At 32.4% G+C, this 25,548-nt stretch overlaps 2 protein-coding genes across 2 annotated transcripts in view; both read right to left on the bottom strand.

The window, feature by feature from the left end:
• Positions 1 to 1,869: 1,869 nt before the first annotated feature.
• On the bottom strand, positions 1,870 to 5,953 carry LOC134269268 (IgGFc-binding protein-like). Its single transcript, XM_062751469.1, has 3 exons — positions 5,826 to 5,953; positions 5,163 to 5,276; positions 1,870 to 3,178 (listed from the first exon to the last, which is right to left on the bottom strand). Exons 1-3 carry the CDS (start codon positions 5,920 to 5,922, stop codon positions 1,914 to 1,916), a joined length of 1,476 nt encoding a protein of 491 aa, XP_062607453.1. The 5' UTR covers positions 5,923 to 5,953; the 3' UTR covers positions 1,870 to 1,913.
• A 13,360-nt stretch (positions 5,954 to 19,313) lies between these two features.
• The window catches only part of LOC134269273 (uncharacterized), a 35,641-nt gene continuing 29,406 nt past the window's right edge, over positions 19,314 to 25,548 (bottom strand). Inside the window, exons 16-21 of the mRNA XM_062751474.1 lie at positions 22,462 to 22,674; positions 21,463 to 21,664; positions 21,256 to 21,363; positions 20,435 to 20,500; positions 20,088 to 20,267; positions 19,314 to 19,720 (exon numbers count right to left, since the gene is read on the bottom strand). Of these exons, the coding sequence (XP_062607458.1) occupies positions 19,533 to 19,720; positions 20,088 to 20,267; positions 20,435 to 20,500; positions 21,256 to 21,363; positions 21,463 to 21,664; positions 22,462 to 22,674 (957 nt within the window). The 3' untranslated portion in view covers positions 19,314 to 19,532. The remainder of the gene's footprint in view (positions 19,721 to 20,087; positions 20,268 to 20,434; positions 20,501 to 21,255; positions 21,364 to 21,462; positions 21,665 to 22,461; positions 22,675 to 25,548) is intronic.

Here is a 25,548-nt window from a genome sequence, read left to right as displayed (position 1 = left end):
ATATACCTTCATCACCTACATACGGAGTATATATATCTCAGTTGATTCGATACTCAAGAGCATTTTCTACATATGAGCAATTTCTTAAACGAGGTTAATTATTGACAAGCAAGTTGATGAAACAAGAATATCAACAGTCTCGTTTAAAATCATCATTTCGTAAATTCTATGGTCGATACAATGACCTTGTCAGCAAATGCAATTTATCATTGAGTCAAATGCTGACTGGCGTTTTTCATACCAATTGTTAGTCCATTATTTATACACTGTATTAATGACGGATTTTTTCTGTTATTTCCTGATCATGACAAGGAGCACAGAGCGGGTGTGACCGGTCGGCAAGGGAGGTTCACTCCTCAATGGCACCTGTTCCCACCTCTGATGATTCGGAGGTCCGTGTTTGCTCTGCTCTTATTTTATATATTGTTTAATGGACGTTGAGATTGAATACTGTTCGTTATTTCGATATCCTTCTCCATGAAGTCGGTACGTGATCAAATCTACTATAAAGCCTTTCATACCCCCAAAAAATGGTACCTTATTTCTTAATTAAATGCGTCAGATGTGTCAATGTCATATTTACAATTGCATTGTTTTCATAGCTTGTTCATAACTTGAACGGTAGACACTAGAACTTAATACTTTAATGTGACAAGACCTTTTATTTGATACCAACTCGACCTTTGGACCTCGACCTTGGAGATTTACGTTCTTCAGAAACCTTTATCCTTGGTCATTACTTTTAAACGGAAAAAGCTTGGGCTTCACATATATATGTAACCTTTCACTGGATATCAAGACATTTTGACCTAGACTTTGTAGTTTGAGCTGCGTTTAAAAGCAAAATATGACCAGAACTTTTGAAGTGTTAGAGATAATGCTTTCATACTCCAAAAAAAATTATCCTAATGACGAGACATTAAATTGATTCTAATAACTTTGGCCCACTGGGGTCAGATCTAGCTTTCAAAAGCTTATCCTTAGCAATAACTTTTAAACAAGTGGTGCTAAGGCTTTTATTTTTCACAATAGTATTCTTGTGAGAGAACCAAACTTATGGTACTATTATTTTTTATTTGCAATCTAAGAAAAGTTTAATCCTCGTTATGTTGCCATACGAGGGCATCATTGTTTTGCAAACACATTTTTTTTTTATTTTTTTTTTTTTTTTGTTATCAAAATCTGTGAATTGTTTTACTTATTTTTCCAACCGAATTAAATTCTCGCCGGTAGAGGATATCTTTTGAGTAAGATTCCACTCAATATTTCTTAAATAAGTGAATTAACATTTTACATTTAGGAAACTTTAACAATGAAACCTTAGATGAATGTACTTGGATATGTCACAATCTCGAAAACACCTTTAGTTGTTAATTTTTAATGGCATAGGACTAGAACAGAAAAGTTCGCTTGTAGGCTTAAAAATATTTATTTTGTACGTACCAGGGAATTTAATGGGGTTCATTGCATAATTGATTCCTTTAAGCGTTAGTAAATGACACAAAAAGTTATCACAGATTTTTGCATGCCAGATTGGGAAAATGATACATTTGAACTGATAGGAAAATTTGCAAATTTATTCTCTCTACCTGAGCATACTTTCAATTTTTATGAATGATGTTTTAGCTCACATATAGTTTTTCCTTGAAATAATTTAGATTATTACTTGAAAGTTATAATTACTGACACACATTTATTAAGAAACCATGATATAGTATGGATATAGTATGGACACACATTCTATACATGTAATTTCATTAATAAAATAGTTATTATTGGAAGTCGTAAGATGCCCAACAATTATCTAGACAGGATTCGGTTGATGCTCTTTCTATCCAAAATAACATTTTTACATATAAATGTAAATTTGAAAACATCACAATGTATTTTCAGTCGTTTGAACTTATTTATTCTTAAACAAAATTTCCTGCAAATCCATAGGAATCTAGATACCGGTAACCAAAGACAAGCAAACCAAACGGAGAACCTGATGTTGTAGCTAGATTCAAAACACCAGGCGAAACTTCCACGGTTAGAATCGATCCTATCCGCCCATCATTCAGAATATTTTCGTCTTCAAAAAGAATCTTTGTTTGTTTTATAGCTTGTCCATTAAGTCGAAGATCAGATTTGGAACTTTTGTCGATCATAATTGTTACGTAATTAGTAAGGTAGCCTTCAGGAATAGGGATGGTGTATTGACTTTTGGTCTGAGGAACTTTCGGAATCTTAACCATGTATGGAGAACCAGAGTTACCATTATTCTTATTTCCTTTTACAAAGCTGGTTACTGAGGCACGGACTTGAGGGATGTAGATGACTGCTGTTTCCTTTGCCTTCAAAGTAAAATCAAAAGGTGTTCTCGGAAAAAGAGTAATATCATGCTGGGATTTACCTACTATTATTTTGCCTGTCGTGCTTGAGGACTCGTCAGTCATTATGATCAAACGTGAACCCCAGCTGTTGAAATCAGCTGGTACAATGTACATACTGCCCCATTCTCTAGTTGGGGACATTTGTTCCATCAAATGACTACATCTTATCGATTCTGGAAACATGTTGCATCTATTTCCAGAAAACACAGCCACGGGTTTAGAAGACTCGACTAAACTTCCTGATAAATCTACCTCGTACTCCAGTTGTATGGTCTCCAAATTATTCAAGGTGACTACTCTGGGGTCTGTAAAGCTTTGATTTATCTCTGCATCATAATACAACACGTCTATCTTAACCAATGTGTCGTCCTCCAAAGCAGCAATACCAAATACACTATTGTAAATTGGATGCTTTTCATCATAAGGATCAGAAGATACTTCCACATACAGAGTGCCGAGTTTTTCTACTGGGGATATCAGAGAACCGTCGTTGGATTGCGAATAGTTGTTGTCGAATAGAACAAGGGTTATAGCCTCTGTTGAGCGAATTTTAACGGCTTTTGGTTCTGTCTTGAAAGACATGCTTTGCATTTCAGGAGGTAGTGGAATTTTAAGTTGGGAGGTAAAAAAGATGGTTTGGTCAATGGCGGATTTTAGGGAGGGATTCAGATTGTTTGATGTGGTGATTTCTACAATTGCTGGAGTATTTGTTGTCATGTAAATCAGTGACGATTGACTGGATGCATAGTAGTGGTTCCTCATAATCATAAATACGTATTCGTGTTTGAAGGCACCCTTAAAATCTACAAAAGTAATTTTCCTCTTACAAAATAATCTCTGAATTGAGGAATTATTTGAATATAAAACATTATTTTTAAAAACGAAGACAAAGAGAAAATGGAAAACAAAAGGCACTTTATAAATAATAAATGTATTTGTAACATTATGAATCTTTAGTATACAGAATAAAAATGCACCTCTAAAGTCTATCATTGCAGCATGTTTTTAGGGACTTTGTGTATAATCAGGCACGAAGACAATATTTCAGGTGAAATACTTCGTTACTCTGACTTGTAATGGTGCATGAAATATGTCCTTCAAATATAGATATTTGAACTTAAATTTTTTTCAGCTGGAACTGTTGTTTTTTTTTTTAATCTTAAAGTACGGGTAGATTAAACTCAAACATGTGCCTCAAATAACAAAAAAATTATTAATATGCTAAATTAATTTTTAAGACACTAGTATTTGATAAGGTTTACATAGAATTATCTAGTAGATGAGTATTTGTGTATTTGATATAAGGAGTTCTAGACAGGACTCACTGAATCTTTATAGTATTATAATATTATATAAACAAGATAATACATGAATGATATAATCATACATAAGAAGTACGGTGAAATACCAGTATCTCGAAGTTGAGGGGACTTGGACACGTCTGCGAGATATCCTGGGGTTCGAGATATCCGAAGTTATCTTGCAAAGTCGAATCAACGATGTCCCGTTTTTTCGTATATATCTTCATGCGTAACACCATTCTGTATTACAATACATGCAGTCTTTATGGTAAAGTCTCAAGCATATTCGCAATAAATATTAAGAAAAAAAAATATTGTTGTTTTCTTTATCGTGTATAATTGTAAAACAATTTAATAAACAAGCCTTATTGCATATTCAGCGAATTTACATTTTCCAGGCCATGCTTACGTGGTCAAACGGGATGTATCATTAGCGTTATAGTTGAAAAACCTTCTCAGTAGGAAAAGAAAAAGACGATTTTTAAAAAAACATAATTTGATGAAATTTAGTGCAAAATGTATTTAAAAAATAATCAGTATTCAAACTGTGTACTTAATATAAATAGCTTACATGTATAACATTACGAAGTACATGTACTACTAAGGAACATATAGTTTACGAAACTAACAATGCAAATGCGGTCAAGGTTATCTATTTATACACAGATAAACATGAATGTAATCAATCACTGTGCATTACGCACTGCAACTTAACTGTTTAAGTTTATTGTGAAATATATTTGTGTTTTATGAATTTAGGATTTTAATTATACAGAGCATATTATTTAATGCAATATCGGTAATTTAATTTCTGAGTTGCTGCGTAGTGGTTTGTTTTATCGGTCATAGACTACATTAAACACCCGAGCTGTCAAACCAATTAACCTGTCACTGATACCCGACATAAACATGAGCTTGGGACTAATTAAGATTCCCCATGTTTGAAGGTGTTAATTAATAGCCACTGGCGAAAGTGTGTGAAGTCACGACGCCTGGTGTGTTCAGTAGACCGAAAAATTCACTGCACTTCGAGATAAGCCGGGTAAAAACGAGCTTGGGAATATACTTCGACATAGGCGGGGTATTCGAGATTACCGTGTTCGAGATATCAGGTGTTTTTAAAATCGTATATAGAGAGAAAACGGCCGTGACTGGCGATTGACTTCGACATTAGCGGGGTATTCGAGATATCCCATGTTCGAGATACTGATATTTACCTGTATTTTTTGTCTTTTTTGTTTAACAAAAGATATATTTTGTGTGTGTGGGGGGGGGGGGGTTCAAACAAATATCTAACCTCATTTCATTTTACAGAGGAACATGATAGATACTTATCTAATCTTACAAAAACGTCATTACTTGCGGAAAGAGATGTAAATAGATCGATATGCATTCCTCTTTAAGCATAATAGTGGTATCTTTTTCTCAAACTTCAATAATCAAACAGGACTGGGTCTCGATAAAGTCTCGTGCCAATGATAACTACCTGCACAGTTCTGTCCTGTCCATCCTTTGCTACACGCGCACACATGAGAAGTGTCTGTATCGGTACACGTTCCACCGTTCTTACATGGCATAGACCGACATGCAGATTCCTTGTCTGTAAAAGGAATGAAAAAATACATAAATATTGTGATTGTTCTATAATTGAAGTTTGCAACTTGAAATTTTATGTTTGTTTTAATATATGTCCGTCTTCAACCTATTTCCTCTTTTTTTAAAAAAAGCTCAATTCTTTTTTTTTTTCAAACTTTATTTAACAGATCCTACTCATTATCAAATATCAAATGAACTAATAAGCTGGTAGCTACCAGGGACGGTTCACTTGCTAAGCTCAATTACAAGTAATTACAAGTAAAACAATTTGAATGTGTGTAGCTTTTCGCAGAATCCTTCTAAAGATAATATATTGAAGAAAAAATACCGATCAAACATTTACATTACTTATCCAACCCGTAATTTATCTCTATATTTGCTCTAAATTTATATATAACACGTCTGGATCGAGCGCATAAAATGTTTTGATAGGCCACAATGACTTGCTACAAAAATTATTTAATCCGCCTCATTTTGTACAATAGTACAAATCTTTGAAGCAGATTCTTTGATCTTGAATGATGATAAAAGATGTAAAATGAACGACCCTTACCTAGCTTTTGGCGACACTTCGGTCCTGTCCAGCTCGGTGGACATTTACAGCAGCGGGAAGAATCTGGTCTGATACACAGCTTTCCTATGTAACACATATTTCCACCCCGAAAAGCAAACTTCACCTCTTTTACCTCTTGTATACAACAATAATGTTAATTATGACGTCGCAATGCTTAAAGATATCGGCCAGATCACAAAATGGTGGATAAATAATACCAGTAGGTTTAATCATTACATATACAATCTCTTGCATGAAAACTGACTTATTATTTTCTTAATAGATTAAATCTGAATATTTACACTTGCAAATGTTTCCCTCAAATAACATCATTTTGAAATGTCCAATGTGTATTTAACCCTGTATATATAGACAAGTTTGTCACATGACCACAAATACACGATCAGCTTAATTTCAATATGAGTTACTTAGTAGTCAGTTTATATCGTAGAGGTTTGAAAAATAAAGCATTGCATGCATAATTTAAAATTATAGTACTGTAACAGTAATTTTTGAAATAAATAAGTCAAAAAATTAAGTTTGAAAAAGGGTCTCATTTTTAGGTAAGCTATTTGAATATAAACATAGGTTGGTATGTGATCAAATATACCATAATTGCTTACGGGATTAATTGCGTTTTAAACAAAACCTTATTTAAATCCTAATTAATGTTTTTAAATGAAAGTATAAGTATTGCTCTAGTATTTGAAATGTATTGCTACGTTATATGTCTTGCGTTAAAACGTTATATTATATAACTTTGTGAAATTCGGTAATCTGATTGGTCAATACGAAGTAATTATTTTTTAATAACGACCACTGAAAGCGGATAATGACTCGCACCAGCTGCCACGTTTTCACTTTCGCTTTAGTCAAACAGTTTGCAAGTTGAAGATGAGGAAAATTTAAAAGATATAGTGAAGAAATCTGAAGAAGGCTGAGAATACGAAACAATTAGAGCATAACAAGGATATCTGATAACATTTTTGGGGGGAATGAGTACATGTGTAGCACATACTATTTCATGGTTGAATTCAACTTTTCCAATCGGCGAGCAGAGTTCAGACGCTGTTTACGCGATTAAGGAGATCAAAGAAAATAAAGACAAGCATGCCATGTATAATTGTACAGATAAATTATCGTAGAAGAGATAGGTATTAATATTTTGTCAGTGCATTTCCTCTGCAAGTGTAAATGAGTGCAATTCTCAATCGGGTGGGGGGGGGGGGGGGTGTACTCTGTGTTATTCGGAGATAGATACCTTGCGTTATTATCATGTTATGGGTTAAAATTATAACCGAAACAAGTTCCTGTGAGTAACATTCAAGAAATTCTGAAACATTTAGATTCAACTTATGTATGTTAACACTATCTCTGTAAACATTAGCAAGATATTCATTTATATAATACAATAAATATTGACTCAATGTAGGTCAATATGCATTTATAATGTCCCAGAATGACGGATATTGATCTCATATACATGAATTATATCGACCTCTGGCTAGTGTCCTCGATCGATATACTCCATGTATTTTCGGTAAATATCTGCCATCCCGGGTCATTCCTAATTTATACTGCGACGCTTAGTTTGAAAGAGTTTAAACCTATGCTGGATTGGGGATAAATATCACAAAAATTACATGATACGTATATCATATTTTTATTATATGATTGAATAATTTCCATCTCTCTGATTGGCTGAGATCTAACTATGTTAGAAAAATACTACGTTGTATTGACCTGCACGTGACGTTCCAGGTGAATACAAGGATTTATTTCCTCTACATTGATCTAAAAATAGATCGGGAAATACCAAATTTATACAAATTGTTTTGGAAAGCTATTTAAACGACTATGCCTTTTTTTATGTGAACAAAACATATGCGAGTACATAATTTTGGGTGAGGGTGGTAAGAGGGGATGCAGGGACCCCCTCCAACTCTTATTGAACAACAATTTTTGGCTTTTGGCAGTCAGTTTTCCCTGATAATACTCATTCCTTTCAAAATCTATTCTATAAAAAAGACTGACATTACATATATTTTTTTTAAAGGCAACTAAAATTGATTAAAAAAAACATTTCATATTGATAAGACTGGTAAGGATTATCTACATTTTAATTCTGCTTCTCTCTTGTATTTGACTAGGGCATAATTAAATGCAAACAAGTAATGAGCTGTATCATTTTATCAGTGAATCATATAATAAAACAATTATTGCTGTTTTTTCGGTCCATAAAATTATTTAGTCATCTTCGAAGTACAATATTGTACTCCTCAGATGGCTAAATCATTGTATAGACCTCAAAAAACAGCAATAATTGTATAATATTACATATGTTCAGTTATTCATCATTCACATATTTCCATACTTTAAAAAGAACAATAATTTCATTCGACACTATATGTTGCCTTAAAACAGTATGGCAGGCGCCCCTTGTTGACCGGTTCAGTTATCAACTTCATTTTTTTTTTTTTTTTTTTTTTTTTTTTGCAATAGTATTTTTCTAAGTCTAAGAAGAAATTGTTCGTTGTATTAAAAGGGGCCTTTAGTGAGCGATATTTTTTCGCATTCCATTTCTAGTGTTACCCTTCTTTCTCCATGGATTCTTCGCTAATATGATAGATATCACCAACAGAACCTGGAAAAAGAATGAACAGTGAAGCTGCTTACTTAAAACCATAGTTAAGGCAATGTTTTCTCAGATATTCAATAATAAAAGAAAAGTATTTTTTTTCATAATTAAGCTCAAATGACCAACGGAAGCTTGAATAATAAAAAAAGCTAAGTAATACCTAGAAATATGATTTATTTTAAAAACCATCTCTCTAAAACTTGATATAAATTACCAATAAGGAATATTGTTTCTTATAGATTCCATAAATAGTAACAAATTTAAAAAGAAATAAATGAAATAAAACAACTCACTACAAAAAGGCGCATAAACATCTTATTAGATGTGTGTGTTTCTCAAAAACGCGTTCATGTATTATTTTTTAATCTCCAGCAAAATAATGATAGGTAAATATGTTGCACAGCTGCATTTAACCAAAATCAGCCACAAATCCTTTCATTATAATATTTATTATTTTGCTGAATATAAATTACAAAATTTTAATAATGAATAGAGAAAGACAAAAAATGAATAATGTTAATAAATTTATTTTATTTTTTGCTTTTATTTTCAAATCGAAAATAAAAATGAAATTAAAAAAATCACCTACCGTGGACTTATCTTGATTTAAATATAATTTTGTACAGATAAGGAAAACAACAGAAATGTTATGCTATTTATTTGAAAAAGATTTAAACAAAGTTCAATATTTAATTTTTCTTGTTTTTTATTCGAAAAAAAAAATGAAGATAACGAATATTCATCAATAACAAACATCCAGTGAAACAAATAGGAGCAGGAAAAACAGGGACCTCTTAAAATATCAGAAGTTGGATCAGACACCATGGAGGAGTGAGCATCGCCTGCCGATCTGTCACACCCACCGTGTCAAAAAACCTGCGAAATTGTCTATAGACAATTCAGTTTTAAAATAATGATTTTACAATTAGTATGAAAACGCCAGTCATCATTTCTCTTGATGATAGATTGCATGTTAACATAAATAAATAATTGTGGTGAAGGAGGGTTTACGAGGGACCACCACCCCTCCCCAAATTTGTCAAAACTTTAAGGTAAATTATTCTTATTTCATCTAAATCATGTAAGATATTCAAAAGGGATATAAATAGAAGATTTATTTTTGTATTCTTCCAAGCAAGAGCTTTGTTTGTCATATATTTCCCACGGACCTTAAAAATAATGATTAGTTGTTTTAAAGATTGCATTATTAATAAAGACATTTGTAGAAGACGTCAGGTTCGTTCTACTACGAGGGAGTATCAAATCTTCGTGGACTAGCGTTATTAAATTTAAACCGCTTTAGGTACATGAATGAGTTTTGAAATATCTAATTAGCATCATCTTTCTATCTATCTGCAATACACGACGTCTCTTTTGATTCATTACTACTTTATGTAAATCAACAGTTAGGTCTACATCATATTCGAACAAAACTTTACTCTGTCCCTTTGAAACTTTTAAATAGTCTTCTTGAAAAGGCCAAGGAACATCCAATTTTAGATTCCTCGTCACCTGAATATAGGCTCGGATCTTTGATTATGGATATTGCATATCATAGGCTTTTTAAACCCGCACGTTTCACGGAAGAAAATGCAGCTAAAACAATCCGTCTTTTCCTTAAACTTCAATATGCCAATAAAGGAATTGACGCGGTTAATATAAGTAATATTACTAATCAAAAAAGGGTCCAGTCTTGCATTCCACCCTATTTCAATTTAAAGACTACACCTTGTATTTCCTACAAATGCACATCGACCACTGCTTCCAAACTTTTCAATTACAAAAACATTACATGGCCTGGATACCGACTATCTGAAACATAATCCTCCTTTGTGTTCATGTTCTTCTTCGCCCTATAACTATAGTCCTCCTGGACACGTTATTACAGGTGACGTAAATATAGTTGATGATGAGGACCTTAGATCACTTATTTTAGAAGGTCCTAAATATAGGGAACCCCGATCTTTCAACTGGCGTTGGAATTTCATAAATATTATGGATTCTATTGAAAATTACGCCACACGATGGGCCAGATATAAAAAAGAAGACGTTGACACCTTGTCAGAATGGCTTAAATGCATCAGATCCATGTTAAAGTCACGTATTAAAAGATTGAGGGGCAATATGAAAACCATCAATGCTTCTGTGTTCGATAAACCAGAAGTGAAAAAAGAATTAGATAGATTACACGTTCAGTACGTACTGGTTCCTGCCGACAAAACAGGTACATGTAACAACATTGTCTTCGTTTGTAAGGCTCATTATATAAATTGCATTCTAGAAGAACTTGGATTTAATTGTACAAGTGGCAATCCCACTTACACTCATACTTCCCTTTCTAAGGAAGAAATTCTTCAAAATCACCTGTCAGTTTTGAATACTTTTAATATTCCACAGAGCCAAAATGAATTTGAATTACCTTGTAAATATTGGATTCCGAAACTTCATAAGAATCCTTACAAACAAAGATACATTGCAGGTTCCAGTAAATGTTCAACCAAGCCTCTTTCGTTACTCCTCACTAAGATATTGACAGAAGTGAAGGAGAAACTTCAAGAATACTGTGCAACTATATATTCAAGAAGTGGCGTGAATCAGATGTGGATACTAAAAAATTTTTAAAGAACCTTTGTACAATTTAAAATCACAAGACTTTACAAAAATCAACAGCTTAAAAACTTACGACTTTTCAACTTTATACACAACAATTCCCCACGACAAATTAAAATCCAGGCTTTTTGATATCATTAACAGCTGCTTCTTCAATAAAAATGGAACTCGTAAATTTACTTACCTCGTCATTAGTCATTTCCAAAATTATTTTGTTAAAACAGATTCTGGTTGCACACATAAATACTCATAAGTTGACATCAAGAAGATGCTTGAATTTCTGATTGTCAATATCTATGTGGTTTTTGGAGACCAGGTATTCCAACAATCTATTGGAATTCTCATATGTACAAATTGCGCTCTGTTATTAGCAGACTTATTTTTATATTCATATGAAGCAGAATGTATGCAAAATCTAATGCGTGAAAAGAAGAAAACACTCGCTGTGGCCTTCAACTCGACATTTAGATATATCTAATATTGTCAATTAATAATGGTAATTTCCATTCCTACGTCGATACGATATATCCCGACGAGCTTGAGATAAAAAAATACTACAGATTCTGACACTTCTGTTTCATACTTGGATATTTTACTTGAAAAAGACACTAATGGTAATCTAATAACCAAGCTATATGATAAACGTGATGACTTTAACTTTTCTATCGTCGACTTCCCTTACTTATGCAGCAATAAACCTTCATCATCTGCATACGGAGTATATATATCTCAGTTGATTCGATACACAAGAGCATGCTCTACGTATGAACAATTTCTTAAACGAGATAAATTATTGCCAAGCAAGTTGATGAAACAAGAATATCAACAGTCTAGTTTATCTCAGTTGATTCGATACGCAAGAGCATGCTCTACGTATGAACAATTTCTAAAACGAGGTAAATTATTGACAAGCAAGTTGATGAAACAAAAATATCAGCAGTCTCGTTTAAAGTTATCATTTCCTAAGTTCTATAGAATGACCTTGTCAGCAAATACAATTTATCATTGGGTCATTGAGGTTTTTCATACCAATTGTTAGTCCATTATTTATACACTGAATTGACAACAGATTTTGGTCCGTTATTTCCTGATCATTACAAGGAGCACACGGCGGGTGTGACCGGTCGGCAGGGGATGCTCACTTCTCCATGGCACCTGATCCCACCTCTGATGTTTCCTGGGTCCGTGTTTGCATTGCTTTATTTTGTATTGTTTTAAGGACTTTGATACTGAATACCGTTCGTTTTCTCCATATCAATTATAGAATAAACCACAAATCATCAATTTTATTTTTTAATAAATTAGTAATGTTTTTGAAAGCAATGATATGTCCAGGCGGCGTAACCTCGAAAACAACGTTTTTTGACCTAAGTGTAACTAAGAAAAAACTGTTTTGATATGAATTTTTGACATCCGAAAATTCTGTTAATTCAGGTGTGTGTTGGGACGCTATTGTTCAATAAAATATGGAATTTTTATCTAATCCTGGAAGTTCCATGAAATTTTATCGTAAATTTTACATAGAGTATCCAAACAAATATTGCTTGAAAATAACGTCAAAAACGGGGAGGGGTATCCTTTTATAACATTCTATAAAGTTATGTCCCTGAAAAAATGGTATAGACCTAGGAAATGTTTAAACTGGCTACGGAGAAATAATATGCATCCAGATTACTTGTTTTTTTCCTTAATGCCAAATAGATCCAGAGAGAAAAGGAATGCTCAGTTAATGTCGATTTGTAGTCAAGGTGTGAAAAATTTATCACGTCAAAAAAAAAATGACGTTGATCATGCGTTGTAGATATTGAACTCCAAAAAGCGAAATATGAAAAAATGCTGGCACCATCAAGCGAGGATCTTTCGCATTGTTTAAATCCATTTGCAATATTATGTGCATTAAAAGCCGCTCTTCATGGTATTGTAAAATCATATAAACAAGACGGATTGAATCCTAATTCAGCTTAAGGGAATTTCATCAAAATAAGTGTATGAGGTAGAGGAAGAAGATATTTAAAAACAATGACGTTGTCGGACGTCATAAAACTAAACGGCGACGGCGCCGGGTGATGATATAATATCGTTCTTATTTTGAAATAATTTGGCAAATAATGAACCTATCAAGCTAAAATTTTGAACATTTTTTGTGGTTGTTGTTGTTGTTGTTTTATATTCCATGAAAATTTTGTAAGCTCAGACAACAAAGTACTAATTTTATAGTCCACGAACTTTTTGGTAACCCCTCGCACATCTTTAGAATGGTGGTGTTAAACAAGGTGAATAAAACGATGTAATGATTTTACTAATGTTGACAAACAGGACAGTGATTTAGCAAGCAGTTACGAGTTTACTCATTGAGTACCCGATTAATCGGATGGGTTTTTTTATTACACCTCTAACGACCTTGCTAGCGATAAATACTCAAAAATCAAATCACTTTGCTGAATTGAAACAGAGAATTCTTTTAGAATATTTCAAAGCTTTTCTGGGACAGCATCCTGATTACCCATCTTGTTACATGTATGAATAAAGTAATAATTTATCAAAATCTCCCAATCTTGTAAACATTCGATCAGAAAAACAACTATAACTAATTGATCATATTTGCGTAACTTTAGATCGGGACTAACGGTAAATAAAACTGATTTCATGTAACTATACTTTTAAAACCAACACATTTTCCTTCTACCTGATTTAATTAGTAAATAATATCTATAACCGGGTAGTGGTTTATCTAGTCGATATTTGCATCGTTCGTCCGTAAACTTGTAAACGGGTCCTCGTTGACAACACTTTTTGATGCACTCTATACTGAAGATCGTAGCCGATTTTTTGTAAATGAAATGTTCGAAAGTATTCGAGCTCAAAAGTTAAAACGACATTACAAATTAGGAGCAGAGCAGCATGAATGTGTAAGACATCAGAGGTGGGATCAGGTGCCATGATGCAGTGAGCATCCTCTGCTGCCCTGTGCTCCTTGTCATGATTGGGATATAACGGGAAAATCCGTCGACAATTCATTGTAGAAACAATGGACTAATACATGTGTAATCAGTATTAAAAACACCAGTCAGCATTTGACTTCATGATTGACCGTGTTTGCTGATTATGTCATTGTATCGGATATAGTATGTACAAAATGATGAATGTAACAAAGACTGTTGATATTGGTTTCATCAACTTGTCTGTCAATAACTTACCTCATTTTAGAAAATATTTCTACGTAGAACATTCCCTGATGTATTGGATCAACTAAGAGATGTAAAACCCGTATGCTAAGGATGTTATATTGCTGCATAAGTAAGAGACTTTGACAAAAAAAAGTTTACGCCATCACAATTTTCACAAAGCTGTGCTGTTAAATTACCATAAGTATTAATGTCTTTCAAAATAAAATATCAAGATATGAAATAGACGTGTCAGACTCTGTGGTATCTTTAATCGCAAGCTTACAAGAATATATAGTGTCACCATAAAAATATCAATACAAAAAGAGGTTTGCTAATAACGGGTATATATGCTATTAGTACCAATGGAAAATTAAATTGATTATTAAACGACCTGGTCTTTAGAAACTACTTAGATGTTGTCGATCCCAAACTTCAGCTTCTTTATAATGTCATCTTAAGAGTACTTGTCTGTTCCATCAGAATGTGTTTTAACAATGTAAGTTTGGAAATGAACAATGTCAAGGTAAGTAAATTTGCGAGTTCAATTTTTATTGAAAAAGCAGCTGTGTATCTATAAGTTTAGATTTCAATTAATATTGGGGAATAGTTGTATATAGAAATTGGTCTTTATCATGGTAAATATTGTGATTTCAAATATTCCAAAGGGTCCTTGGAATTTTTACTATCAATATCGGATTTACACCACTTCTGAAACATTGTTGGACGCTTCTCTGGAAGATTTCCTTCTTTACTGTTAAAATTATAGTGATTGTTTAAAAAGATGCTTTGTAGAACATTTACTGGAACTTGCTATGAATCATTGTAAGGATTTATGAATTTTCTGAATATAGATATAATAATTCGAATTCAATTTGGTTGTTCACACAACTGAAAATGTGTAGTATATAATCAATTTCGACAATATCAATGCCAGCTTTTATTTATGAATTCCTTCTATCAAAGTTTAACCAAAGTGCCATCTGCTGAATATAATTACTAGCAGTTTATTTCTCATTAATAATGTAAACGTTTTATGCCAAGCCTTCAATCTAAACTGACTAACTACAATGCTATTTGAAATTAGATACAACAAAGAAGTGGACACGAATCTGTTTACGATATAAGTGCTGAATAAGATTTGTAAAGAATGCAGCGCCGAAAAAAAATGGTTAAGACTCGGACACAAACACACCAAACATAATGACGTCTCAATGATCAATATAATCTAAATGTCTTAAACAAATACTTTATCTATTTTCGAGACGCCATAATGAGGGGAGGTAATTATGCCTTGGACGAAAAACTATTGAGCATTAGAATTATTTTAAAAGAATATTCAATTTTATGTGGTTGGAAATTTGAATTGAATTTAATTCACGAATCGTACAATGTACAGTATTCTTATTTTTCACGAATGCGAAGCATAGGACGAAATACCAAAAAATCATCTTTTATTTTACATTTTCTTGGATTTTTTTCCTTTTGCATCTGTCTAAGAAATTTGAAAATGTGTTCTATGTGACATTGATATATACTAAAAAAAGATCATTCACAATGATTTTACGATGTCTATTCTCTTTGTGATTCATTTTTGATAATACAGATCTGAAAGTTAAAACAATTAAGTTGACGAACTTAACGGATTCTTGAAATACCAGATTTGTTTAAATAAAGCTAGAAACCAATACATTCTTACATTCAAAAGATTTGATTTTGATGTTGCACATTTTGAATTGATTGAAAGAATTGAAGAATTTGTTATAACACGCTACGCTGTAAAGCAATTGTTCAAAACTTATTATTATTTACTTTAAATAGTATATTACACATACCCCCCCCCCCTAGTGTTAATGTTTATTTTAAAATATTTTTCTATCTTATTCTTTTTTACTTTTTGAAATACAGGTGTATTTTTATTTTTCCTTTGGTTTTTCGTTTCCTCATTTTAGACCATTATAATTATGTGCCTCCATAATAAGAAGTGGTCTAGGAAAAAGTTGTGTTAAAATAGATCACGTGCTGTTAATCACAAACTACTTTCTTGGTTCTTTAAACTCATTTTGAAGACAAGCGTGCCTCGTTTTGAACTTAAAATTAGAATTTAACAGTGCAAAATTTGATCATTTTCTGAACAAATGATTGTAGTGAAAACATTAATGCCCATTGTGCATATTTCTTTGGATTGTTTAAGGCTCTGCTGAATTGTGTAGCTGCGCAGTTCTAAAAAGCATATCAAAAGCACTTTTCTGCAAAAGTATAAATTATTTACACAAAACATGCATGCAGTTATGCGTATTTATTTATTTTTTATCTAATATTAACATCTATAAAGCGTAAATTTTACGAGTAAAATGCAATCAAAGGTGATGTACATGCATAAACAATTTTAATGCTTTTAAAAAAAGTTAATCTACAAAATAAAATGTTATAAAATTACCATATATTCTCGCCTATGAGTCGGTTGCAATTTTGGGGGTTATTTCGCAGGGATTTGCCATTGACCTGCTTATAAGTCGTTTCAGCTTTAATTCAGAATCAGATGACAATTTCTTATAAATGGTTTGAAGTTTTAGTCTTATTTCAATTGATATTTTTAGCAATGAAGTCAATATTTAACTTTAAATCATTACAAAATTAAAAAAATACCCTCTTAAGATAAAAAATATAAAATTACTAAATAAATGTATACAAATACTTGTACTTTATGTATAATCTTAGAATACATAAATGATATCATATATACAGATTTTGTTCAATGAAAACAGTTGGAAATGCGGATAGAAAATTTCACTTGACGTTGAATTGACGTTTCACCGTCAGTAAGAACGCCAGTCCTTTTATGACTCGCTCATAAGTCGGACATATACTTTTGGACTAAAGTTTAACTCCCAAAATACCGACTAATAGGAGAGTATATACGAAATTCCATTGTAGATAAAACAATATAAAATAGCGATCGTCAAACTATAATTAAAAAGTTGCTTGAATGCACTTTTAAAATAATATGCTTTAAATGTTTATTAAAACATTAAAATCTATTATTGTCCTTATGTTGGAAGGCACTTCGTTCCATACGGTAGGCCCTGATATGACAAAAGACCTGGACGCGAATGTCTTGCGTTTAGCTGGGACGGTGTGCGTTTTTGCTAGTTCGTCGATGGAGCGGATGTAAAACGGTGAGGATCTAATACTGAGCATTTCACTGGGACTGTCACTATTATAAGACACTGAAAGACGAGACATGCTATTTTGAATTTAATTCTATAAAAAACGGGTAGCCAATGTCGAGTTTTCAGGGCCGCTGAGAGACTGTGTTGATCTTAATTTCAACACTAATTTGGCTGCTCGGTTCTGCAGAAACATGTTTATTGTATCTTTATCTAAAAATTTGAAATTTAATCAAATTATAGTGAACTATAGTCCTTTGAAGAATTGTTAACATTTGTGTTCTTATTCCACCTAAGGTGCCCGGGCACAGCCTTAAGTTATAGTAAATATTGCATTGTAGTGAAATACTTCAAAGACTTCCAGTTAAAAAAGAAAAAGATATGTAGTGTTGTACAGGTGTCTCAAATATTAGAATAGAATTCTAAAAACGCCCAGCTAGCATAAACCATATGTACTCATAAAAATAATTATGAAAAATATGAAGTAAAATTTTTATGAAACCTCGTCAGTAGCACATGTTTTTGGCAGGGATATCAATGTGCATGCTATGGCATATACATGTATGTGCAAAAATAAATAGTAATGTTCGTGAAATGAAATGTGTGCATTAGGTTTATAGCAAAATGTGTCACTCTAGAAAAGCTCACAAATTTACCTTAACAAAAACAACTTTTCTTGTTAAAGTGAATGTCTGTTTGTTAAATAAAGTTTGTTCATATGCCTAGATCTCAAGACATTGTCTTATTATATTGCCTTGGAATGAAAACTTTAAAAATAGAATTTGAAAATTTAAAAATCAAAGTAGTGTTTTGTGTATACATGTTAGCGTCAGGAAGACCACATTGTGCATTGCAGTACGACCTTGCCGAACATGCTTTCTAACTATTATGACAAATCATGGTGTTGTTGTCATTTGAAAACGTCATTGCAAGCACGTAGCAATGGGGATGGGTGGGGGGGGTGGGGGGGTGGGGGCTGTCCCCCATCTTTTTTTCCCAACACTACTTTTACTATTGAAAATGTTCGTTGAAAGGTGGTATCCGCCCACCGTTTACTAAAGTAAAGTAATATGAAGAATATGTAGTATTGTATGCAGAAAAATTGATATTAAAAGAAAATGGAATTGAAAAAAAAATGAAATAAATTCTCTGTCCCCCCACGTTTAACATCTATGTTTTTGTCTGCTGTGTTTTACTGTACATGTTCACTTGTAAATTTAACTGTCTTATACTTATGTTAATTAAAAGGGTATTAAAACATAGATAAGAAAATCGGAAAAATTGAACACACTTTGGGAAACATAAAAATATTGAGTCTTACACGATGTGATATACGTAACGCAGAAACAAATGTGAACAATAAAATGATCGCAATTGGGAACACAGGGTATATCATTATTCAATCGTATATACAATAATCGTAGCGTGTAATATGTGTGACCTTAAGAACCCTCTCTACACTGCACACCAAAGAGTTCTGATTCTAAGGTATTTTTCTCCACTCAGAGTGATCTGCCCTTAGATCTAAATTCTGAAAAATAGAAATTTTTACAATATATTACTCAGTGTGTAATTAATTCAAGTATTCTTAACATTTTAAAAAGCCAAGATAAATTATTTGAACGTGTTACTTACATGTATTTTCTCTACTGTGATTTCTAATCACTGATACTGTGTTGTCTTTAAACTTTTTTCCCGGGGGTAAATTAGTGATAATAAAATAAAAAAGCACAATTTATATTAACTCCTTTATACAATATATTTGTTCATTGTCCAAAAAATGTTATAGTGTAGATAGGGTCCATAATGTATATTAATGAATAAATATACAAATACATTCATTCTACAATAGTCCTATCATTTGCATATACTTACAGAAGTCTTTAATTTTTTTTATCACTTGAATTTATGGTGAAAACAAAGTGAAAAAAAACTGACAATCAGCATTTTAAAATATGAGGAGAAAAATGCATATCCACAAAATAAAATTTCTTTGCACATCTCTTTGCCATGAAACACATACTGTGTGCATACACATTTGTGATACAATAAAGTTATATCGTTAACACATCTCTTTATTAAAAAAAATAAAGAGACCAATATCATGTAAAGACGCCCTTTTGTATTAATTAGATTGTGTACGTTTGACGACTTGTAATAGCAATTTGTGAACTTTCTCGAATTTTTCTGTCTCAAAAATTACTATTTTAACATCTTGAAGTGTCGGATTGTCATTACTATTTCTAAAGTAAGACAAACTGACCATAATTGCTTCACACATCGTCTCTACACTATAGGTGATCAAAGCATTACCTGAAAAAAAATAACATTAGTTAGAATAAATATATTTTATCAAATATACTCGTATGTATGCATGTTATATTATTGCAATCATCATTCTGATATTTAAATTCTTAGATTTTATAGACACAAGCTGGATTTTGTATTTATTGAAGTGAAATTTTCTGGTATTCATTGTAGTGCAATAATCCAACTACCTTTTTGTCAAACTGAACTAAATGTAAGGTCAACCTCTCAAAAATGTTTCTGTCGTATCATTCAAAGCTGTGTTAATTTTTAAGAGACAGAAAGGCATTTCATGATAACGCCATATCATGTTTATAATGTTGGTTAAGCTATATCAAATGTGAATGAAAGGAAAATCTTGAAATAAACGAACCCGTGCCGACGACAGGTAGTGCAATGGAGGAGCATTTCAGATCATTTGCTTTCTGGAAGACTGCCTGTAATCTTTTTTTCCATTCGGATACCGTGAGGGGACATGCGACGTGTATGATATATTTAACATCCAACCCATATCCCAAAGTTTCCACGACCTTTTTATTTCTTATTTCGGATTCTACAATGTGTAATTTAAACAAGATTTGTCTATTATAAATTATTTTTATATTTAAAGAAAGTAATCTTGACAAATCAGTATTATTATAAATAATTAGAAATATTCTTGTTTTCATAACTAATCTTCAAAAGAAGAGGAAATATTTGAGTTATAATGCTTATTTTTACCTTTTTTGGAACATTCCTTCTCTAATGTCTTTCCACATTTCTCTAGAATTTTTTTCGACACTTGTCCTGAATAATTTAGTCATGTAAAAATCACTATATATTTAAGAAAACTAGAATTGAAGGAGAAAATGAAAAACGAGTAAATTGTCACAGTGTTTAAGCTTTTATGTTTTCACTTTAAATTAATGCTTAATTTATTTTTTCAAAAAAAGAAATAAGGCATGGTACATTCATCATTTCAATATTTCAAAAAAATGTCAAGTCTCCTGCGCAAAACAGTGATCTAGATTTGCAGAGTATGTACCTGATCCTATCGTCGCGGGTTCGATCCTATTGATGGGCGTGGAGACCCGTCAATCGGATAAAACTGTACCGTATATAAGGAGGTCCCAAAAAAGACCCCTCACTGTTCAATGGTCCTGAGAACCTAACACAGATAAAATTTGCAGCCCTTTCTAGGCAAGAGGTTGTGTCTTCATACATTCTATTCCTATTTACATGTAACATTCCGTATAGAAAGGTCATGCAGATTTTTTTTTACCAGCAATATACTGTGTATGTACTTTAAAAAGCGGGCTTCGTATTATGGCTTTGGCGCGGACAACAATGCGCCTATTTATGAATTCAGGAATCAGTTACATATAAATACACTGAACGGACATGATGATTTCGCCAACAACTCCATACCCAGTTATAACGCTAAATTTTGAATACGCCAAATTGTGTACACGAAGAGTAATATGAACCATGTATGATGACTATATATTGCTCACATGTACATATAAATATACAAATACATCTAATTAGTTTAAAATTTTTACCTAATCTGAGATTAAACTCGCTGTTTGTGCTATTCACAATCGCATCAGTTTTAATGTGTGTTATGTCACCTTTATGAAGGCAAACGCAAATTCCATCAATTGAAAACTCTAAAAAAAAAATGTAAAACAAATTATAGATGCAAAATGTATTCAAAATTTTATACATACATAACTGCTAGACTTTGAATTTAAATATGGGCTTCATACCATACTCTTGTCTTCCAGTCTTTACTTGTGGTAGAGTCCAGATAGCTACTTCTCCTTCATCTTCTTCATCCTTATTGCGAAGATTAGATATAATCTTTTTCATTGAAGTAAAAAAACTTGATGATCTATTTTTTGATGTTTCAGAACTCATTGAAAACTCAGCTGCAGAAACAGTGAAATCTTTTATAATTTTCTGGATATCCTATAACATAAAAGAAACCATATTTTAAATATCCAATCACCCAAATGTAAATCAATGTATAATTGTATGATCTTGATTGAATTTCAAACTCCTTCAGGGTCATTGATACTCTGATAAGAAAGATAACTCTTAATGACATAAATGCCTATTATTCCTATATAGATTTGCCAAGTTGAAGTGTCTTTTTTTGTCCAATCTGTCCCGCAATCTATGATATAATTGTTTGTATTTTACTTACAAAATACATTTCCTTTGGAAAATCATATAGGTTTAAGCAACATTTTATATAAGTGAACAAATGGTTTATGAATCTTAAAATGAGTAATCGTCATAAAAAAATTGCCATTATCATTTAGTTTAGAAAAACTTTGAATAATTGGACTTTTACGAGAAGCGCTGACTCTCACGGTTGACGAATTACTCCCACACTAGGACAGTGTATGGAAGCTCTTTTTCGATGTAATGACTTAGCTCAACATTTAACTCAACGAAAATAACGGGCTATTTCAAAGCACAGCTAAGTTGTCCTTGAAGAGAACGACTACCATCCTACCCTCAAATCCCGTCTTTATCATACAAGTGCCCCTAGCACCATTGCAATGACCACTAGAAAGGTTTTCTTTTCCATTATCAATTCTGTATCTCCGTAGATGTGAATGTTTAAATATCTAAGTAAACAGTCAACTGTAAAAGTCAGTGCTTCTCGTAAAAGTCCATTACCAAATCTACTTTCATACTATGCATACTCGTAAATGTTCTTAAGCTATTATTTAAGCCAAATTCTAAATTCTACTCACATTATAGATCTGTGCGTTTTCTTCTGGAACAAAAATGTAGATTGTCTCAACAGTTGTTCCTAATAAGATGGTGTCGTACTGTGATATTGCTTGAAGGGCATTCTGAACAGCAGAGGCAAACTGAGTTTTGAATTCAAGGCACGATATACAAAGATATTTCAATCCCTTACCAGTTGCAATATGTAAGCAGTTTATAAGAACTTTCTGAAATATCTACAAAAAGAAATAACTTTTCAATGCCAGTGCATTGCATTATACATGTAATAAACATCTCATTTCTAACCTTTAAGGGTTGCTTATTGAAGCAACGCTTAACTCAAAAGAAAGATGTGTTTCACCAAAGGAGTTTATGCTATCAAGCTACCTTATAAGACATTCTGTGCTAAATATTCTTTTCTTACAATAAGTACTAAACTGTGGGACATGTAATAAAGTGAATTTTCTATCCCGAAATTGTTATTACTAAAAGCAATGACAAACATTTTGAATGTATATAAAGGCTATTCAATATTATTTTTGTAATCAAATATAGAATTAACTTCTTGAGTGGAATCAGATTTTGTGTCCTTATCATTCCTCCGGAGGTTCTGATTAGAACAATATTGAGTGTACAGTAAATGAATAGGTTTTGACATAATTATCACCGATCATGGATTTTCTGTTCTTGAAATGAAGATTTTCTTATGATTTTTTCTATGTATTTTTTTTTTTGTAAAAATTTGATTGCCAACAACGTTCCCATCCTACCTCCATGGATCATGATTAAAACGAAGTTAAATCAACACTAATTGTCACTACCTTAAGATGCTTCCATATTCATATCACCAATTATTGCTTCGCTGTTCTTATTAAGATTTTCAAAAGGTTGTTCCTACATTGTGTACATTTCCATGTAATTTAACTTTGATTGTCCATAATGCCCCCAATCTACGCCAAAACTGAACAAAATTGAATTCACACAAGCTAAGGTCGCATTCATATTATTAACACCAATCATGGCTTTGCTGCTTTATGAGAGGAATTATTTTAAAGATTTTAATTTGTTGTTTCCGTTATATTCCTATCTAAAAAAAATGATAATGAATTGTGACCCCAACCTTCCCCTGGGGTTATGATTTGAACAATCTTAAATTTACAGTAACTGAAGATGATTTCAAATAAAAATCATCTATTCTGGCCCAAGGATTCTTGAAAGAAATATTAAATGTTGTACTATGCAATGATACAATTAAATTTTCACTAATTCATAATTATCTCCCCTTGGAGGAGGACGCTGTCCTTAATTCATTTGACTACACCTGAACCCGTTTAACCAAATACATTCTGGCAAGTTTGGGTTGGAATTCGCCCAATGGTTCTTGAGAAGACTCGGCAACATATAACTGACAAATTTTGAACAGAAAAGCTCACTTGATCAAGTACGCTACATGTAACAAGTCGGCTTTGGTATTGACGAACTCTGTTCAATAATATTTTTATACAATATGCATGAAACTTACATTAATAACAGAGTAATGGGCCCTTAAACATCGATAATGAAAACTTCGTTAAGACACATGCGATATGATATTTGCTAAAATATCTCTAAAGAAAACGCAAGAGACCAAATGAAATAATTACTATAAAACAAGGGAAATACTAAACTAGTTATAAAGATATGGCGATAAAACATTAGAGAACAGTTTTTCTAGCTATAGTTTGCATTTTATGAAGGATATGGAGATAACGAGCAGTATTCAATCTCAAAGTCTATAAAACAATACAAAATAGGAGCAGAACAAACACAGACTTCCGAAACATCAGAGGTGGGATCAGATGCCATAGAGTAGAGAGTATCCCCTGCCGTCCGGTCACGCCCGCCGTCTGTTCCTTGTCATGATCGGGAAATAAATAATGGACTAACAATTAGTATGAAGAAAGTCAGTCAGCATTTGACTCAATGATAAATTGTATTTGCTGACAAGGTAATTGTATCGGCCATAGAACTTACAAAATGACGACTTTAAACGTTTAAACGTTTCATCAACTCGTTTGTCAATTTTAGAAATTGTTTACACGCAGAGCATGATTTTATGTTTCGAATCAACTAAGATATATATACTCCGTAGGTGATGAAAGTTATATATTGCTGCATAAGTGTGAAAAGTTGACGAAAGAAAGGTTTATGTTATCGCGTTTTTCATAAGGCTTGGTTGTTAGATTACCTTTAACGACTATCAAAGTTTGAAACATATATTTTAGACTCTATTGTACCCCTTATCTCAAGCTCACCGGGATATATGATATCGACATAGGAATGGAAATTACCTTGATTGTTAAATGACAATACCTCGTCGATATATATCTAGCAGTCATGTTGATGGTCACAGCAAGTGATTTTTTTTTCATTTTACACGAATTCTGCTTCATATGAATACAAAAAAAGGTCTGCGAATAACAGATGGGATGGGTATTCCAAAAGATTGTTTGAAGGAAACCTGGTCTCCAAGAAACCGTATAGAAATTGTCAATCAGAAACTCAAGAATCTTTTTACGTCATCTTCAGAGTACTTGTGTGTGCAATCAGAATGTGATTTAACAAAATAATCTTGAAATGACTAATGACAAGGGAAAAAAATTACGAGCTCCATTTTTATTGGAAAAGCAGCTTTAAATGACAAAAACAATCCTGGCCTTTAATTTAAAATTCGTACTTTTTAAAGCTCATGGTTTTGGTGAAATCATGTGATTTCGTTTACATTTTTGAGTATCCACATATTATTCACACCACGTCTTGAATATATTGTAGCACAATACTCTTTACTACTGTCAAAAACGTAGTTAGAAGTAAAGAAAGAGGCTTGGTTAAGCATTTACTGGAATTTTTATGAAGTTTTGGAATCCAATATATATACGGTTGTTCATATTCATTTTGGTTCTTTGGGATGTTAAAAACAGTCAAAACTGACAAATGATTTTCTTTTTCCTTGAAAAGGAACTATGAGTATAGGTTAAATTAAGTTTTGTAGAATAAAATCTAAGGATTTGTGTTTCCTATATTTTAATTAGTTTTGGGGTTATCAACTCACTGTATTTATTTACTTCATT

The sequence above is a fragment of the Saccostrea cucullata genome, unplaced genomic scaffold (genome assembly GCF_032062105.1).
Source record: "Saccostrea cucullata isolate Sc308-1 unplaced genomic scaffold, CSIRO_AGI_Scuc_v1 ctg1018, whole genome shotgun sequence".
NCBI lineage: Eukaryota > Metazoa > Mollusca > Bivalvia > Ostreida > Ostreidae > Saccostrea > Saccostrea cuccullata.
The sequence above is the reverse complement of the archived record's forward strand: the minus strand, read 5'-3'. Positions and strand labels throughout refer to the sequence as shown.